Source organism: Acipenser ruthenus, chromosome 6, assembly GCF_902713425.1.
Source record: "Acipenser ruthenus chromosome 6, fAciRut3.2 maternal haplotype, whole genome shotgun sequence".
Lineage (NCBI taxonomy): Eukaryota > Metazoa > Chordata > Actinopteri > Acipenseriformes > Acipenseridae > Acipenser > Acipenser ruthenus.
In genome coordinates this window covers 58,846,315-58,867,159 of record NC_081194.1, presented here as the reverse complement: position 1 = coordinate 58,867,159, position 20,845 = coordinate 58,846,315, and the positions used below count along the sequence as shown (strand labels likewise).

Genomic DNA, 20,845 nt, shown 5'->3' with positions numbered 1-20,845 from the left:
CATCAGTGAGGAACACACAAAAGAAACATGGCGAGTCAATCACTCCCCTCCGGCTGGGCTGGGACCCAGGGATACCAAGACAAAGAGCTGCTCCTGGACACAGCAATATCAGCACACACACACACACAAACCTGCATACTCATAGACACGCACACACACACACACATACACCTGCATACTCACAGACGTGCGCGCACACACACACATACACCTACATACTCACAGACACCCACGCACACACACACACATACATACATACTCACAGACACGCGCACATACACATAAACTCACAGACGCGCGCGCACACACACATACACCTACATACTCACAGACACGTGTGCACACACACATACATACATACACTCACAGAGACGCGCACATACACATACACTCACAGGCACTCGCGCACACACACATACATACTCACTGACACGTGCGCACACACACATACACCTACATACTCACAGACACCCACAGACACACATACATACATACATACATACATACATACATACATACATACATACATACTCACAGACACGCGCACATACACATACACTCACAGACACTCGCGCACACACACATACATACTCACTGACACGTGCGCACACACACATACACCTACATACTCACAGACACGTGCGCACACACACATACATACATACACTCACAGACACGCGCACATACACATACACTCACAGACACTCGCGCACACACACATACATACTCACTGACACGTGCGCACACACACATACACCTACATACTCACAGACACGTGCGCACACACACATACACCTACATACTCACAGACACGCGCGCACACACACATACACATACTCACAGACACGCACGCACACACACACACACACAGACACTCGCGCACACACACACACACATACTCACAGACTTCTGGACACAGAGACACCAGCACTGAATTCACAAACACAATTCTATCCATTAGAAGACCAGACACACATTCATCAAATTCATTAGATTTTCCTTTCAATATGACATCATCAGGTTCTCATGAGTCGGTTGTCAGCATGCTACATGCTAGTCTAGGTTTGCAGGACTAATACTGAGTTTCAGCGTTCAGATCATTTCTCTCTTTATTTCTCTCTCTTTCTCTCATTCCCACACGCTGTGTGTTTCACTATCCAGCTCATTAAACCTCTACGCTGGTTTGTGTTTGTGTCTGTGTGTCGCTCGCTGCGTTATTGATCCTTGGCAGTTAATCAGGATGGCTTTCATTAATTTACAGCACAGAGAGAGTGGAAGACAACAAACCTGAGAAACAAACAAAACTGCTGAAATTAACTGTCAAACAGGACCAATCGATCGCCCCTCACAGGACAGAGGCACAGCATGTTTATATACAAACAGCACAGAGCTTTCCCCTCTTTATTAACCTCAAACCAGGATAGCAGAACTTTCCATCTGAATAACAGCATTGACAGACTCCCTCTCTGTTTCCACTTTAATATGTCTCAGTTTACAGCAGAATTACTCATTGAAAATGAACAGTACATCACATAGAAAAAAAGGATATATCTCCCTGGTCACCTCTTCACCAATCAGGACAGAATGCACCAGTGGGTCAATATGCTTATCTACTATCATACAACAGCTGGACAGGCTCTCCAGTTGTTTTCGATGGAGGTCAGCTGTTCTGTTATTACTCAATAATAGAACAGCAAATAAAGCACAGTTGAGATGACACTAAGTATTGACCTGTTCTAAAACCACAGTTTACTGACAAACAAAGGTAAATAAATAACTAAAATAACACGTTTTACTGTAAAGGTGCTAGTGGAATTGCTGTAATTGCTGCCAAAGGTGTTTCTACCAATTACTGACTCAGGGGGGTGAATACTTATGCAACCAACAAATGTCTTTTTTTGTTTAATTAACTTTTGTGTCACAATAAAAAAAATATTTTGCACCTTCAAAGTGTTAAGTATGTTGTGTAAATCAAATGGTAAAAATCCCAATTAAATCCATTTTAATTCCAGGTTGTAACACTACAAAACATAGAAAAGTCCAAGGGGGGTGAATACTTATGCAAGGCACTGTATCTTTGCTACTGAAACCGGAAAAGGGAGACAGGCTTGTTAAATATTTAACAACATTCCAATACTGTGGCAGAACGGAAGCCCTGCATTGTGTGTGTTTTGTTATTTTTGTATTAAATTAATTAAGTAATTAAGCCCAGCCACACGCTAAACAAATGATCTAGCTCCCTTTAAATAGCATGTAGCTGGGCTTAACTGATCCTTAATTAATCAATTACGCTCCAGCCACATTTTGCACAAGGTTTCAGCAAGGATGGAATTAACCCCATCCCTGCCACACTTAAATACAAAAATAACAAAACACACACGATTTACATGGGAAGGACTTCCGCCCTGCCTCAAATACAAATGTAATTCGTCAAGTGGTACAAAGGTTCAAATCACTAAAGAATGAGAAAGACCAGTTTTAATTAAGCTGGAGGTTTTATTAAATACATGTTACTTTCCATGTTTGGGTGTAGAGCAGGGCTTCCCAACCCTGGTCCTGGGGACCCAATGTTTCTTCTTGTTTTCATTCCAACTGAGCTCTCAATTACTTAACTAGACCCTTAATTAAACAAATAATTTGTTAATTATACCCTTTTAATTGTTTTCAGTTTCTAAAAAATTGCAGAGTTCAAGTTACTTATCAAATGTTATAGCTAACATGAACTCTGCAACTGTTTAATAGCTTTAAAACAAGTAAAAAGGTCACATTAAGCAAATTAGTTAAGGGTTTAGTTAAGTAATTGAGAGCTCATTTGGAATGAAAACCAGAAGACACAGGGGGACCCAGGACCAGGGTTGGGAAGCCCTGGTGTAGATGTATGGTGCTATCTGACTGTATTGAATATGCTTCCTTTCTTTTTTTTATTCATTAGCAAATCCATTTGCTAAATATGTAAGACCCTTTGTCATGCTGTTTGCAGTTTATTTTCACACAAAGCAGTGCATTGATGTATTCACTGCTTGTCCAACATCACAAATGTATCAGGCTTTTACTGTTATACATCAAGCCTCTGTCAGGTTGTATTTGGCACTGCTCTATAAATAAGATCGCGGAAATAGGATATAAAACTGCCAGGAGAAATAAACATCACAGGCGCTGTTTAAGAACGTGGATTAACTTGGTTTCAGGAGTAATTTCAACTGTTCCTTAAACTGACTAACTCTTAATACTTTAACTTGCCACATGTCCAGAACTGAGCAGCCATTGTTAATTTGTCAATCCCCAAATTCTCCTTGTCCAGGCATTCCTAGTTGTATTCACATAATGACTGTGTATTAGTAAGAAAGATTTTGAAGCAACCAGTGTACAGTGTGTGGGGGGGGGGGTTTACAGACAGAACATTCCAGAGGTACAGAGGAACTGGGTAAAACTACAGAGAAATCAAGTCAATCAGATGTTTCACATACCAGCTAACCTTATATCAAGGACCGATTAAGAAATATTAATACATACTGCAATCACTAAGGGTTGGAGCCAACACCAATCCCCCCCCCCCCCCCCCCCAAAGTATATTAAGAATTGATTTAATAAACCTATACCCTCCTGGGATAAACTACAGCTGGATTTCATTAGAGCATTTGACATCCTGGATTGCTTCAACCAGCTATCCCTGGTTATCCCAGGATTACCCATAATAAATAAAGGATTGGTGCATCCTGGGGGATTCCCAGGTCCTAAAATCCAGCTTTTTCTTGCCCCGGGGTAAATAGCCTGATAAATCTATCCCAGTGGCCCACTTTGAATATTTTTAGCACAATGTTTTACAGCACAATATGAGAGGGCTAGGTCTGCTCAAGCCTGTTTGGAAATTGGCTCCTAATTCTGCCTGCATTGCCCTATGAGACCCTGACCTGGATATGTCTCCCTCTAAACAGGGGAAGAAGAAGCCTTTTGTCCCAGTACTGCCACATCCTGTGAGTGAATACTGAATTCTATATATAGAGATACAGTAGGTGTCTGTCTGTCTTTCTCTTTCTGAACAGGGGAGAAAGAAAGTGTCGCTCTGTCTGTCTTTTTCTCTGAGCAAGGAAGGAAGGAGCTGTCTGTCCCAGTAATGCCTCAGCCTGTAAGTGAATATTGACTTCTATATTTAGAGAAGTTTGTTCTTGAACTGTCGGTAATTTTCTTCCTCTACCTCTCTGGGACTCTGAAGAGGGGAAGAATATCCTGTTTCTTGTAGTTCTGTCTGCCAGCCATATTTAAGCATTAATGTCAGACACAGCGGTCATTACCTGCTAGACAATTGATCACAGTGACAGTTAGTGTCCCAAAGGTGAGGGCATTTAACAAAAGACAAGGTCAATTATCTCCAGGTAATGACCACTGTAGAAGATATTAATGCATTTATCAAACAAGCAATTTACTGTGTATCAGTTTGTTTTTTTTAGATTGGAGTGCTTAGGTTATAAGAAGTTTATGTTGTCATTGTAAGAGAGTTTCAAGATTCTAAAGTCCTGTTAGGATAATGACTGGTGTATTTGGAACATGTTTGGTTGAGATTACCTGTGAGGCGTATTACCTTTTATTCTGCTCCATCTCTCTCTCCTTCTCTCACTCACCCCCTCTCTCCCGAGTCTCATAGATCACACTGCTGACATAAACGCTTGCATAATCTATACAAAAACGCTCCTGTCTCTCTCTTCACTCTCTAGTCACAATCCGATAAAGACCTTGTAAATCCCTGCTAAAGTGTTGCTGAATCCCAGGACAGCGTTATGCCAGAAATTAACCAGAGGGGACATAAAAAGGCGATTACCAGCAAATAATATAATCCCCCCCCCCCCGGTTCCTAATTAAAGTGACATGGTGGGGGAAGCACAGGCACTATTGAGCCAGCAGAATACAGTAGTGTGACAGGATAGCTGAGTGTTGACATTCCCAGACCAGAGAAACACAGGTACTTGCAGGGTTGAATGGTGCGCTGTTTTTATTGAAACAAAAAGTAAATAAAAAGGTTCAAATAAAAAACACTGCTCACGGAGCAAAAATAAATATTTAAACAAAACAAATCTCGCACACTAAATACTACCTCCACCCAAAACAAGTACTGTGCTGGTGCTTCCCAGCATGAATAGCAATTTCTTACTTTTCTTTTTCCTTTTTTTTTGCTTTTCTTTCCGCTCGCTCTCTCTCATGTTCATCCTTCCAAAACACCACCCAAATACATAAACATACAGGTTTATATACATGTTGCCATCTCTGAATTAGCAACCAATTAATTAATTCGGAGACGGACACATTCTGCACGGGATTTTAGTGGGATGGGGCTATAACCCCATCCATGCTGCCAAACAATAACAAAGACAACATTGCATTTTTAAATAAACACAAAATACATTTAAATCATACTCATATATATAGTGTTTTTGTGCAGACGGACAAAAGCCATCCAACATGATTATTTATTTCGCTGGTCTCATAAAATGTAGCTGATGTGGATGGGGTTAAATCCCCAATCCCAATAAAATCTTGTAGGGATGTGGTTGGAGCCTTAAGGTAATTATTTGATTAATGGGTAATTAAGGCTCCAGCCACAAAATATAAAAGACCCACTCCGGGCTCATGGTCGAGAGAGACGTGAGTCTGTGAAACATATCAATTCCTATAATAATATATACTTGAGTGTACGTTGGTTCCATGTTTGTCTATTTTGTTTTGGCACATACGTCCTATTCCTTTATTTTTGTTTATTTAATAAATATACTGCTACGGCTGTTTCAGCCCCGTACCTTTTGTTTTGTCCTGCTTCCTGGTCCATGACATCATCACACACCTGCGCACTGCAACCACTCTGCCACACCCCAATATACATTGAAAATGGATCACTGAAGACGCGGGACAGTAAAGCAGTGTTTGGAATTACTACAAATTTTACCAAACAGCAATTCTGAAGCAGCAGAGATGGACAATGACGAATCTGGCTCTGAAGCAGACTGGGTTGCGAAAATGAATCTTTTAGAAGCTTTCATTGTACTACTATATGTCCATTTGGTACCAGAAGCCTGGGTTACTGTTGATAGCTGTGCCAAATGCACAAAGACAGTCAGCGGTAAGTGTGATTTGAGCCAGCACTTAGACTTTGTAAACGATTGTAAATGAAGCCCATTCTGTTCAAATGTTTATTTATTCATGTCATTTCGATTATAGTCTGTTTATAAACATATAGCTTCGGTTGTGTATATGCACTTTGTTATGTAGGCAGTATAAACCTGTATGTACATGACAAACCTGTACATACACACATTTATTGTCAAATATTTGTTTATTTCATTTTTTACCATTTTTTGAGGTTGCACTTTATGTAATATGTCTGTATATAAACACATTTCTGTTCAAATGTCCGTTTATTTGCAATGTTTCGGTTGTGTGGATGCTTTATATGATGTTCCAATAAAAACTACGATTTATGTTCAATTGTTCATTGTAATTTTTATGTTGTTTTTAATACATGGTTGTTCTAAGTATGCCTACAAACGCTGTTGTTCTAGTGTTAAAGTTGCGTACAAATCATATTTGTTGTCGTGTTTTGTGCAAGGATTGCCGATAGTGTGCTACGGATGTACATGTCTATTTGGAACTGGAATGTTTATCTACATTGATTTAAATGCCAATCGTGTGTCTGCAAAGTGTCTCGTGTGCATTGTAACCAGCTGTAGTAAAATCCAGCGTGGCACATTTATCCCGAATAACATAATAAACTGTTGATTTAGTTTTGAACCTTGGAGTGTTTTTTGTCTCCGTGTTTGGGCATTGCTAATAATTTTGCTGTTTAGAGTTTACCCCAGAGTGGTTAAACAGTGCGCCTATAACTGTGCCGATCTAGCCCTTGGGGCTTGTATGACTGAGTTATCAGGTCCCTAAATCTGCTTCATTAGGATGACAGGATGGAAAGGTAACATTTGTTACATTTAATAAAATTAAAATAATAATAAAAATGGTTTTAAAAAGACCAAATTCACATTGGTGCTATACGATCGTTACCTTTATTAAAAATGTGCACGGATTAATCTACTGATTAATCAAATAATGCCATAAAAGCAGCCATCTCCATTGATTTCACAAACTCTTGATTAAAGCTGACTCCCTCCTGTTCTGATGAAGCATTGTCATGTGTGCAGCTTATATCTGTCCTTTCTGCCTACAGGTATATGCTCTTTGGAACAGCTGCACTCCCAACATGACTTGAACCTCCCAAAAGAAAAGGACGGATCACAGATGGCTTTCTGTGGGAGGTGAGGGGCTCTATCTCTGGAAACAGCTTTCAATGTCTGTTTTTACTGCATCTCTACCTGTTATATTTTAACATCCATGCATTCATGATCCTATAGTCTGGCAATGCCAAACTCACATGTATGTGAACCTGAAGAACTCAGTGAAGAGAACCAGCACCCCAATCACTTAGCAGCTTAACTAATCCTAACCAATGATTTGAAATCATTTTTCTTACCTGTTACGGTCACTGCTCCCCTTTGTTGTATTGAAAATGGCTGTTTGCATCATTTTTACACTTTAACTTGGGGATATAATTTAAAATGCTTCAGTATTTCAAATACAGCAGTTTAGCTTCACGGTTCAAAATCACTAGCTGCAGACCATGTGCCCGACTGCTTCCGGAACTTTGTTTTCCAGAAACAAATCCACACAATGTGATTACAATGAGAAAAGGGAGAATATTTTTTTTAAAAAGCACTGGTGTCAGTTATCTGGATGTTTGCTGAGCCTTCATCTGACTCGAGAATTATTATTTTTAAATATCAGGATTGATATCAAAAGGAAGAATTCATTATTAGAGTGCACGCACTACACTCACTCTGTGGGACAGCAGGAAGATGAACCCAGCTTGGTAAATCAGTACAAGCTCTTATTGATCCTCTGTCAGTCCTCTCCACAGCCCTGCAACTCCCCCGACCCAATTATGATTGTACATATGTATGTTTCCTCCATTAGTATTCAGCTCTGTGTGCTTCTAGGAAGTCAAGAAGACCTGTCTACAATTAATTCCTAGTGAACAGTGCTGGTTTTGCTGCTCAAACACACAGTAACAGGAGGGTGTGGGAAGGAGGGAAGCTATTTTCTTTCGACTTAACTTTTGAGCTTTTGAATTTTATTACAGGTCATGAAAGAGCAATGAACCTGGCTAAAGATGGGGGGGGGGGTTCTCTGTACAGTTAATCAAAAAGCATTGGGTGAGAGGGCTGTAATTAATAATTTAAAAATTTAGGTAATAACTTCATATTCAGGATGAATCCCAGTAGGAAATTAAAGAAGAAGACGCTAATTGTTTAGAATCAACAGTGCCGAGGGAAGCAGTGCAACATTCCAAGGCTTTTCATATTGGCTGGTAGTTATACACAAGTATATGTGTGTTTCATATGAGTATAGCATTTATATGATTGATATTATGTGTATATTTGCTTGTGTGTCTCTGCATGTGTGTTTTGCTTGTGTGTGTTCATCCATGTAAATACAAGTGAGTGTGACTGTGCTGGTCTTTTCAAGTCTGCAGGACAGAGCAGAGTCACACAGCGGATGCACAGTGTCATGGGACAGCAGTATAGTCTCTAGAGCCTGGTGCCTCTCCTCACTCCTAAATATTACCAGGAGCTCAGCGCCATCACAAAATAAACTGCCTTTAAACAAAGACAACACAGACAAGCTGCAGCCCAACACCTAGCAAGCTATTTACAGCAGCCAAGCCAATATCAGGAAACAAGGAGCATAGTGTACTCAGACACTCATGAACACAGCCCAGAGGAGAGACTGCAGTGGACCTCTTCCCTCTGTGCATCCCTTCAGTTAAACTCAATAAAACCAGGTCCCTCATCCTTGGTCAGTGTTATGCCAGCATGTCAGGGGTTAACCAAAGACTCTGTTTTTTGACAACTTAATTGAGGTCAGAAGTGAAACAGCCCCAGTGCAAACCCCCAGAATATCAGAGACACAGATTCCGCACGGGATAACACTTCATTATTGCAATTGCATTTCCCTTCAGAAAAGGAAACTTTATACATATTATTTTCTTCTTTATCTCTTATATTGTGAATTAAACCAATTTATTTCTGCCTAAAAGGGACGGGGACAGCATTAACTTGCTATCCAAGACTAAAAAACACCTCAAGGCTCTGAAGTTTCATTTGAAATCAATAAGCCCGGGGGCATTGTGGAGTCTGATGAGGTTAGTTTCGCCTGCCACAGCTGGGCTTCGAGAATCCCTCTCGATTCACATTTAGATGTAGATTAGTTCTTACCTAAAAAGCAGAACAAAATGTGTGTTGCCAGAGGAGTTTGGATAATGGAGCACACACTTCAACAATACAGCTGTACAATAACCCCTGCATGTCAAGAGTAAACCTAATACCGCCTACAGTAGCTTGTTTACAGTTACACAGTACATTAGAACAAGATTAGAAAAGGGACATAACAAACTGACTTGATTAAACGTATTAATATGATGTACTTATTAGGGAAACATTTAATTGCTTAATTACAAACCCCTTTAACATTGTAAAATGAGCAGAAGAAATGTGATTAGAGTGAAGACCTTTTTACAAGTAAAGAGGGAAAACCTTTTTACAAGTAAAATAAAACACTATTGAAACATTGAAGTTCTATTGGAAACAAAACAGAGACACATTGGGACAGAACTCTCAAATCTGCAGGGGTTACTAGTCCTCTATCCAACAACCTGAGAGTGTCTAGGAGACTTTGGTTTATATCACTTAGCTGTTTGGTTCCAGTTTTGTATGAATGCGTTTGTCTTTTAAAAAAATCCAACCCTCTACCTCCCCCTTTATTACAGTGTATGCTCTAGAGCAGTGGTTTTCAAACTGGGGTAGCTCTGGTCAGGGGGTACGTGAGAAAAATCCTGTAATGGCAGATAACGTATTTTTTTTTAGGTTTTGTTTTGTTTACCACATTGTACTTTGCGACTTAGCAATTGAATCAACAATGCTGAATCTCCTTTCAAATAAAACCCAGGTTAACTATAAAATACCAGCTAGCTGCTGATAGTGAGTGAGGGTTGAGCGCACACATGGCTAATTTACATAGCATATATGTAAACTAGGTAAGTTTACTTTCTGAAGTTTAAATGTTCAGTGTTAGTAGTTTATTCAGTTCACTGTTTTATCTACGTTTGCATTTTTAAATAACAGTATTATTGAATTGAGCAGGCAGCTGGGCTGTCCTACTTAAACAGGGAAATCACTCACTTGTTCTGCACTGGTGCTGGAGTGACACGACTTATCTTTACTTGCAATGCTTGTACAGTATGTGTTTTTTCATTATTAATTAATTCGTTGAAGAACTCTTTTGTCGTGTGAGTGCATTACCCTACGCCTCCACACCGGTAATTATTAATAAAAGCAAACGCACGATATTATTATTATTATAAAAATGGAATCCTGGGATTAAAAAACAAATCAATCCCTTAATCATGGGATTAGGAAAAGTATCCCAGAGTTGGATTGAGTGTGTTCATGTCATACAGCGAGTGTCCATCAACAAGCTTTTAATTGTCTTACAGCTGATTAAAATGAACAGACTACTGTACTAAATACTAACGTAAGCATTTTGCTAAAAGTCATTTTTGACTGCATGATATAAATATCCCCTTTCTACTTTCAACAAATTAGCTTTTGGAAATATTCAGTTCCAATATTTCTAACTTTTTAAAATGTTTTTATGCAAACTGTCCCATCTGTTTTTGCTCTACACTTCTGCATTTGTTCAAAGAAATGCATGACTTTTGTTAGGGAATTGCTTTCTGATTTTGTTTTAAATTGGAACCTTAGTTTTGTTTTTCAGAAGCATAACCTCTTTTTGTACTCTTAATTTTGGCTCGTTTTGGCATACTTATTGGAGTCTAGATTTTTAAATAATTTGACATAACATTTTTAATTGATGCATTTGCACCATCGTTAACTAATTCTATTTTATTTTGTTAGTTTTTAACAGCAGTCCGTTTCCATTTACAGTACTTGGCTGAACTTCCCTGTGTTTTCTGAGCCAGCAAATCGAGACGCTTTTTTTTAATGTCCCGCTTTAAGCTTTTTGTAACAAAATCCTATTGGTTCATTTTTAAATACAGAATTACATACCCTATGTGTACGGCTGCGTTGTTTACTAACCAAGGCTTAGTTTTGCTGAAATCTGCCCTGCAACACATGACAAATCTGTAACCGAAATATTGGCTTGACGTCTAATTGACCTTATTCTAAATTAGGAAGAAGACTAAAATGCGAACCTCTAATTATAACAAAGTTTTGAACAAATAAAATATGTGTCTGGTTCCACAGAGTGCACACATTGGGTAAATCCACTCCAGAGCTTTTCCTTTAGTTACAGTGACAATAATAATGACACATGGACTAATTAACCAGCCGCAGCCTGACAGCACCACTGAACTGTAAATAAAAGACATTGCGCTTTATCTGCCTCGCTAATTGCTATGGGACAGATCGCACAGCAGTGTTTCAGATACATCTTATACTGAATTTACCAAGCTTCAGAAGAAGATAAAGAGAAGATGTCTCAGTAAAGCAAAACAGTTACTGTATGACTACGCAAACAGACCTGTGTGCTTACGTAATGGGACTGCACTTAAACGCAAGATAAGCACATGGGCTTGTGTGAGGGACTATTTTAGAAAAGAGTTCAATAGAAAAGCGAAAAGTGATCATTTATAAGAAATCCAATTAAAAGCATTTAATGTGGTCTTTTATCAACATTGCTTTCACATCTTACTATGTTGGTGTACAAAAAAAGATTTTTCAGCTGTGGGGGTGCTTATACTGGAGAGGCAAGGCCGGATTAAAGGACGTGGGGGCCCTAGGCTAACCCATAGTTTTGGGGGCCTGTGACAGGGTGCTCGTGTCACGTGTGTGGGTAACCGCTGCTTAGGCAATACAGAGAGACATGGGAGGTGGAGTTGAAATGCCAGCACAGGCACGCAGGATTTATTAATACAAACAGAAAGTAAATAAACAAAGGGGTCATGTGATGTTACCAGCGATGGTAACGCATAGAGGACACAAAATAAAACACAGTACAAAAACTACAAATAAAAGGTGCCACACAGGGCGAGCGCTAGCCTTATAAAGGAGGCATCCTGCTCCAGGAACCGGCTACACTACGTAACCCTCGCTATACATTACTTGGGATCACTATCCCCTAAACTAACCTACTTATGCGCCGATATTCATACGACGACTCCTGCTGCTTCATAAGGCCTTGGCTGGGCATTGCCTTCACAAGCACCGCTTGCAGTTCCAGGGTTACGTAACCTGCGTTCCTGCAGAGCGGACACTCTCCTCCTGAGTATACGCAGCTCCCCTCTGTAGCATGGCGTTGCAGTCGCCCAGAGCAATCCCCACCGGATGTTTTTATGCTGACGGACACGAATTCGAGACCTGCCCACCTGCTGATTGAGGACCGCCACAGCCACTCGCTCGCTGCCCTTCCTCTCAACCAAACCTAGCAGGCATCATGTCTCAACTGAGCGCCCGTCTGTAAACAATAATTTAATCACACACAATAACTCCAAAAAGCACACAAAACAAACCCGTTTCCCCATATGAATTACCAACACTAATTTTCCCATGTGCAGGGCAATCGCCATGTCACAGGGCCCTATGCATATTATGGCGAATGTGTTACTGGCATATTGGTTAATCCGGCCCTGCGTTGGGGACAGAGAGTGTGAGTGGATCAGGGAACAGAGCGAGCCAATTGTATATGGAGCGGAGGAGTTGCTGGAGCGGAGTGGTCTTAAATACATGTTCAGCCATGGAGTTTGCACAAAAGTATTAATAAAAAGAAGGTGACAAATACAGATGCAGTCACTTTACAGTATTTTCCATGATGCCTGTGCATGGTAACCATTACAAAATTAGGCACTTATGTTTTGCAGACTTGAGAATTGCATTTAAAAAAAAAAAGCTTTTATATTCAATGTGATTGGCGTTGCACTTTATAATTCATTATGCAGGGAAAAATATATACTCTCCCGATTGTGGAGCTGCCATATAAAAATGTGAGAAACGTCATCAGTGTGTCCATCTGTCTGCAGTTATTACATAGCCTATATTGTTCTTATACAGTTCTACGGTATGCCCCAATACAACGCTTTGAACACAGTTTATATTTTCTGCACTCTTAAGGATAGTTCATACACTACAGGGTCGTCCGTCAGCCCCGTTGAGACTCACTCATATGTGTTCATGGGTTGCTTTGAGCTCCCTATGAGATATTTGGATACAAACAAGCCCAGTATAAAACTAATTTGATACGAATCTGTGACACAATGATTCTTGGTGGTAAATCTCCCTCTCGACCTGTGAGGGCGCTAAGTAACGGGAACAGAGTACTCTGGACTACGTGGCCTGACGCTTCGTTCCAAAGGTTAAAAGGAAGTCGGTCATGTAGAAAAGAGACGGAGCTTTGGTACACTAACTCATCGACCCGGAAGGGAAATTATGTGGCAGCCGCGGATTGGAGGAGCGGCTGCAATTGTTTACCAAGGGGTCATGAGTGACAGTATAAATAGGGGTCAAAGCAATGTTATCTGTTCCTTTGTTTTTGGTAAAGTGGTAAAGTAAAGTGACCCAGAAGGACCTGTGCTTGTTGTGAAAATAATAAGTGTTTTGATTTGTACTGTTTATTTGTTACTTGTATCACTAGGCAGCTAACACATCCCGGAGCTGTCGCCAGAGGCCAGCACAAACCCAGAACAGCACTTCACTTGTTTCACAGTAACTTGTATTGTATCACAATCTCTAATTCACGCACTAAAGGGACTTGTGTATGTGTTTTGTGTTTAATGTGGGGATACAATAACGGAACTATTATTTCGGGACCAGCTTGGGGATTATAAAGTAAGTAATGCATACCACTGTATTACTTACCAGCTTTATTATTTACTGTTTGTTTCGCCATCAGGCACTGGACAAAAACAAATAAAACTAGAGTTGCGAGCAACTTTACGGCTTCCAAGCAGTTAGTGTGAAATTTAAGTGCATTGGTTGTTATAGATGAAACGTTATCACAAATCATTTTGGACACAGCTGACTGTCAATTTTGACAAATACTGGAATCACTGGTTAGATGATCAATGCTGAAATCTCATTGGCCCAAAGCAGCCATGTTTTGTACTGTAGCAACTTCCCTTGAACAACCGTAAAAAATAATCATACTTAGATCATGTATGCTCATTTTGGCTTCAATCAGAACTCTACATGTTATATAACAACCATCTGCAGTCAATAAGAAATTATGGGAAGTTTTACAGCCAGATTTAAATTTGACCTTTAGCAGAACCATACTATATAAAACTATGTATGCATTACACATTACACTACTTGCATTACCTATAGTGCTCATATAAACACACCAGTTCTGTAAAACAACAAAAGTCACATCTAATAAATTACAAACATACTTTTTTCTATACGTTGCTATACCTTGCTATATTTTTTCCATACCTTGAAGACTTTTTCATGTTAACAGCTGTCTCCTAACAGCTGTAAATACAAATGAGAAAGCGTCTTCGAATTGAATTAGATAACTTATCTGAGCACTTTATTAATATTGGCTTGTTAAACTATGTATACCATACGACAGAAATCACATGCGAGTAATAATAATTAAATCTCACTGATATAATTAACATTCAAACATCCGTGAGACCACAGAACACAAAATGATGAAATATGGATCACAGACATAAAAAAAACTTCAGTCCCAGGTTTTGTTAGTTTACCAGAAAGCCCAGCAGCTAATATATACAATAGCAAAACAAAAACAATGTGTGTTTTTTTTTCCAAACCGTTTCGTAGATTCCTTCTACAGACCAGTAGCAGCATTGCATTCAATAGAACAAAAGAATGTAGTTTAACAAAAAAAGGGGAATGACTTTTCTGTCCTTTACTTCTTTTTGGTGTTTTTTTGTAGCGAGAGAAACCGTTCTTGCTGGCTGCAGACATCCACATTTGAATTTCCTTCAGCCTCCCGCATTGTACACATTTACCTTTACCCGCCTTTTTTTTCTAAAATTCCAACCCCCAAATGAAAAAGGAAAGATATAAATTTAAAAGAGGCTGTGACAGGGATGACTATTCTCACTGTTTTTGGGAACAATTAATTAACTCGGGAGATGGTCACCTTCTGCACAAGGTTTTTAATGTGGATGGGGCTTCCCATCCACCCTGCAAAACAATACAAAAACACACAGCTTCGCCGTCATACAGGACAGAAGCGGGCAGCAGTGTGGAGTAGTGGTTAGGGCTCGTGGGTTCAATCCCTGGTGGGGGACACTGCTGCTGTATCCTTGAGCAAGGTACTTTACCTAGATTGCTCCAGTAAAAACCCAACTGTATAAATGGGTACTTGTATGTAAAAATAATGTGATATCTTGTAACAATTGCAAGTCGCCCTGGATAAGGGCGTCTGCTAAGAAATAAATAATAATACATAAATAAATAATAATAATAATAATAATAATAGTCATACATTTTATCGTGCAAACTGATGACTTTGTAGGACTAGGGACGGAACTCTCCCAGGAGGTAGAGTGCGTGTGCCATTTGGTATTGTTTGTACATTAGCAGGAAGCTGCTTGTGTGAGAGACTCAGACCAGGTATGCCTCTCTTCTTGTGGGTGTGGGCCCATCTGCCCGCATGCAGTTTTTGTAAAATGTCCCAAACAAACGGCGACCTTGCGATGGCTCCAATTCTGCTGGGGGCCCTATGCTACAGCATAATTTGTGTATAGGTTAATCCGGCCCTTGGGAGAGGGGCACCTGGGTTTATGTATAAGATGTGCATATGAAAACAGTGTGTATCCAAGTATAAGCAAATGCCAATTTTTGTGAGATTTCTACAGTTGTCTGGTGCCGTCTTACCTGTCTGACCTCCAGTTTGTACATGATGATGACGTCCACTGCTTCGGGCTCTCTCTGGGTCCACTGCAGGGTGTAGGAGTAGGTTTGGTTGACCTTCTTTATCGGGACTGGGGTGTCATAGTAGAACTCAGGGTTGTATGCCTTGGCTGGAGGGACAAAAGCAAGTTTAATGTAAGTTTGATGATATCCAAACAGTCAACTGGGGTTAGAGACTTGTGAGTATTTTAATGAACTCCTGTGTAAAGCTAGAACGTACTTTTAATGTGTTATAACCAGGCTTGCTACTTTTCGATTGTAATCGGTAAAGTTCGTTAAACATCGAATTCCCAAAAAATATTCTGACTGAAATAAATGTATATAGGATAAACATCGGTAAAACCACTCGCTATTTTTTTCTTACCAAAAATAATAATTCCATTCCGCTCTGAATGGCTAGGGGTCGCTGTCAGTCAAATCAATGATTCCTTAATAGGCTAGTGTAGTTTCACCATCAGCCATTTCATCCTGTCCTGACAGATCTCGTTGGCTGAAGCAGCGCAAGAATGCTCTCATTCGTTTAAATGACTGTCAATCATCAGACGACTGTGCACTTTCATTTGCCAGCTATATCCTGTCATTCAAAGCGCCTACTTTGAAATTAGCAGGTTAAGGTGTAGGTATATAGGGTGACAGTTACTAGTTTGATTTGAAAACGGGGCGCAAGAGGAAAACACTTAATGAGTATTGTGCACAATACCCTGATCGATGGCAGAAGTCTCCGCGGCAGGACGATGCGGGCCCGTCTGCCTTGCCTCCAGTGAGTCCAGCTGTGCTTAAGGAGAGGGGCGGAGCTTCGAATAAGTGCAAGTTAATGTTTTGTTCTTTCTGTGCATATTGTTTTTACTTGTAAATGTATTCTATAAAAGTCTGTGTAATACACTTTATATGCTGCGTTTTCTTCAGTTTATTAAAGACCTTATTTTTAAAAAAAATTTGTGTAGGATCTATATCTACAAGGTTATTTCAGTTATAATGTTGGTAACCATGGTTTTGTTGCATGTAGAATATGATAAGGGTTTTCTCTGAATTAGATGTTTGTCAATGTCTTTTTTATTTTTTTTTTATTTTTTTTAAAGCATAAAGGTCGATTTCACCCATGCTCTGCTTGAATTGAAAAAATTAAGCTTGGTAAATTCTTTCAAAAATAGAAAATATTAATCATCGATTTGGCAAAAAAAATAAAAATCGAATAGTAGTAAGCCTAGTTATAACCACTCCCTTCTGCAAGCGTATCTCTTCCCCCAAACTGCACGAAGAGAACAGAGTAGCAGTTGAGTTGGCACAGAAGTATGAGGAGCAGGGTAATTGAACGTAGTAAAGGAACCAGGAAATGGTACTGTATAAATGATAAGTGTGCCTGAAACTAACCTTCCTTGAGTTATCAGTGACTAAAAGGATCCTAGAAATTTCACAATAAATAAACTTGCTGCAACTTCTTAAGCATCTACCTGCTTCTTAATGGCTTATATACACCTTCACTTTAAAATACAATACTTACAATATAACTGCCTGGTAATATTAAACTAAAGGCCATCTTGTGGAGTCTATATAAACACTCCTGGACAGACAGAACGACATACACACAAACTCACCAGACACGTAGAAGACGCATCTGGATGTGCCCACGCCGTTGGAGATGCTGCACTCGTACGTGCCGTTGCTCAGCTGGCTGAAGCTGTCAATCTTCCACTCCGAGTAGTCCTGGAGCTCGGGGCGAGCGGACCGGATTAGGCGTCCGTTCAGGCTCCATGTCGACGAGTTGATGCGTTGGGGGTTCGCTTTCTGCATGGAACACCTCAGAACCACGCTGTCCCCCATCCGAGTGCGCACATCCAGGAACTGGGGGTTCACGATGGGGGCGACTGGAGAGACAGAGAGAGAATGATGGGGAAAAACCCATCCTCTTATTCCTTGCACTTTCAGAGGCTTGTAAAACGTTTCCATAGTAAAAGCATAGGGAAGTGTAATGAAGCATAATGTAATCATTGTAAAGCCCAGTAAGTTGTGGTAAAGCATATAAAAAAAACTTGCCAAACCATGGTAAACTATGGTAAAACAGAAAAACTATTGCACAAATTGGTAAGGGCTATTCTCTAATGTGAGCTTCTAGCACCCAGTGTTCTCACATCCTTGATGTGATTGATATCGATGAGGTTAAGAGTTTAGATCAGGGATCAATACACCCGCCCTCCAGAGCTGATAAAACACAAGTAAACAAAGTAAATGAAGGAGCAGACTGGCACGAATGGACTCAGAGAGAGAGAATGCAATTATCAGGACATAATAGTGGAGTTAATAAGAACAACCTGAGCTGGCTGTTAGTGTCGAGGGAACCTTCCCTTGAACCACCAACTACTGCCTGAGGGGGGCCAACAAAAACTGAGAAAGGAGGAGGATTTCCTAATAAAAGTTTACCACTGTAAATTAGCATGGTTATTTTGCGGTTTCCACATGCTTTTACGTGGATTCACCATAGTTTACCATGGTTAACATATTTATAAATACACACTGTGCTTTACAATCCTTACCTATGCTTTACCATGCCTTCACCATGCTTTATTACACTGCTATACTTTTACAATAATGCATTTTTATAAGGGTGGGAGGAGAAAGAGGAGGGGGCTGCAGAAAGGGACCCTTATCTTGAACTGAGAATAGTTAACCTTACAACAGCACTGACAAAGGAGAGTGAGCTGGGGTAGGAGAGAGAAGGGGGGAAAAGCGTGGGGGCTTCACTCAGGACTGATTGCCATGTGTAAGCATCCAGTACTACAATGCACTACTGCACCCACCCTGGCCCTGTGCCCAGACAAAATCAGTAGAGGCCTGTCTTTGTACAAGACGGGAATGCTCAGCTACAGGTTTGCGTTGAGAGGGTTAGTCCTTCATGGAACTGATCAGAAAGAATGGGAGATTACAAGGCCTTGTCTCTCTCAGACAGAGGACAAGAGCGCTGCCTCTTTGATCAGGAAGCATGGCAGCGTTCTTTATTGCAGTTAAACGAGATCTGCAAACTGCTGCTCCACTCCGGTGGCTTGCTTCTAACCTGCCTCTGGAGAGACCCAGTATTGGAAATCAAGCAGGTTATTAAAGACAGAGAAGGCTCAGAGAAAACACTGTGCTATAGACAGAGGAGAGGGTCAGCGCTAACCAACAAGCACAGACTCAAACAGGCTCAACTAAACTGGCTAAAAAACAGGTTACGCATAACCTTTCATCTTAAACTGGGGCACCTGACACTCTAGATTGAACTTCAAAACACTAGAAAAAAAACTAGAGAGAGAGACAGAGATGTTTCCACTCCACTGACAGAGCCTATCTCTGTTAGCACAGCACACTGGTAAGTTTGATCCTCAGTAAATACCTTCTATTTGAAAACATGGACCGGGACAAGTGCAGTGTTACACAACCCCGGAATCCTGCTACATCCTGGGTAACTCGTACAAAATGTCATTCCGTTTTTTTCCCCATTTGATAATCTTAAACCACTACAAACCAGTTGAACTTATTACACCAAAGTTTCGAAAACAATGCAATCTCAATTAAAACCTGGCTTCAGTCAAATAATCCTCTACTGAAAAAAAAGCTGAACTCAATTAATTTCTTACATAAGACTTATATGATGGAGGGATGGATGAAAGAAGAGGTAAGTAAAGTAAATCAGCAAATGGGTTAAATTTCACCACAGCCGCTGCCCATTGAAAATTGAAGCTGAGAGCCAGACTAGATGCAATCACTGCACTGGCCAGCCTTGTACACAAGGCAGAATTAGCCTCAAATTGCTTACTAATGTTCATCAGACTGGAACACAAAGGAAGCGCTCCCAAATGAAGCTGTTTACACTGCCTCACTCCCAGCTTGGAAGATGAAGCACCAAAACATATGCAAAGCTTCCATTTATTTTATTAAACAAGTCTTATTATGATATTCCATCTGGTTAACATATAATACAATACTTTCTTGTTGTTTTTACTTCAAACACAATCTGCAATCTGGGGTTTTGGTAGAGATCAATAAGTAATTGATTACTGCCAATATATTACTTTTGTATATACTATCCACACATATATATATGTATATAGGAGGTATATCTGCAGTGTCCAAAATAAGAAGAAGAAGAAGAAGAAGAAGAAGAAGAAGAAGAAGAAGAAGAAGAAAAGACTTTTTTGGATGTACACAAACGTTTTAAATGATACAAAATAATTGGTATTTACTTTTCTTTCTACACAACTGAAGAAGGTCTTTGGTACTTAAAACATGTATGTACATCTGTAACAGGGGTCTTGCTACCTGTGATGTAAGGAGTACTTGATTTGGAATAATTGATTGATTTCTCTGGATGACGTACATGTGTGTTCAGTGCTTGATTGACAGGAGATAGAAACAGAAGGTTGGGATTGACCGCCCCGCAGGCGCGCAGGTTTATTTACATTTACAGTAAGCACACGTGACGCTGCCAGCAATGGTAGCTCACGTGGGACATACTGCCCAGTGTACAAAAACTATCAAAATAAAGACATGAAAAACGGTTCTCAATACTCCACTAACAAAATGGAGGTCCCGCTTCCACACCTGTCTGCCATACTGTGGGGAGGGGGTCTACTATCCCCAGACTAACTCACTTATTCCTCAGGTAATTCACCCAACTCCAACCTCAGCTTCGTTTCCTGATCCCAGTCATTCAACAACACAGACGGTCCGATGCTTCGGCAGCAGCAGCACTCTGACCCCTACGGCTTACAAGTTGTTCTGCATTTTTGGGTTTTATCTTTAAAAAATTCAGAGTTTATTTTACATATATTAAAATAGCTATAGAATCGGTAAAAAAAAAACTGTTTTTAATTGAA

The 20,845-nt window shown here is 40.1% G+C and overlaps 1 protein-coding gene across 1 annotated transcript in view; it reads right to left on the bottom strand.

Moving 5' to 3' along the window:
- LOC117410598 (MAM domain-containing glycosylphosphatidylinositol anchor protein 1-like) overlaps positions 1–20,845 on the bottom strand; it is a 155,126-nt gene that overhangs the window by 61,774 nt on the left and 72,507 nt on the right. Inside the window, exons 10-11 of the mRNA XM_034017265.3 lie at positions 17,591–17,860; positions 15,960–16,105 (exon numbers count right to left, since the gene is read on the bottom strand). Coding sequence (XP_033873156.1) covers positions 15,960–16,105; positions 17,591–17,860 — 416 coding nt within the window. The remainder of the gene's footprint in view (positions 1–15,959; positions 16,106–17,590; positions 17,861–20,845) is intronic.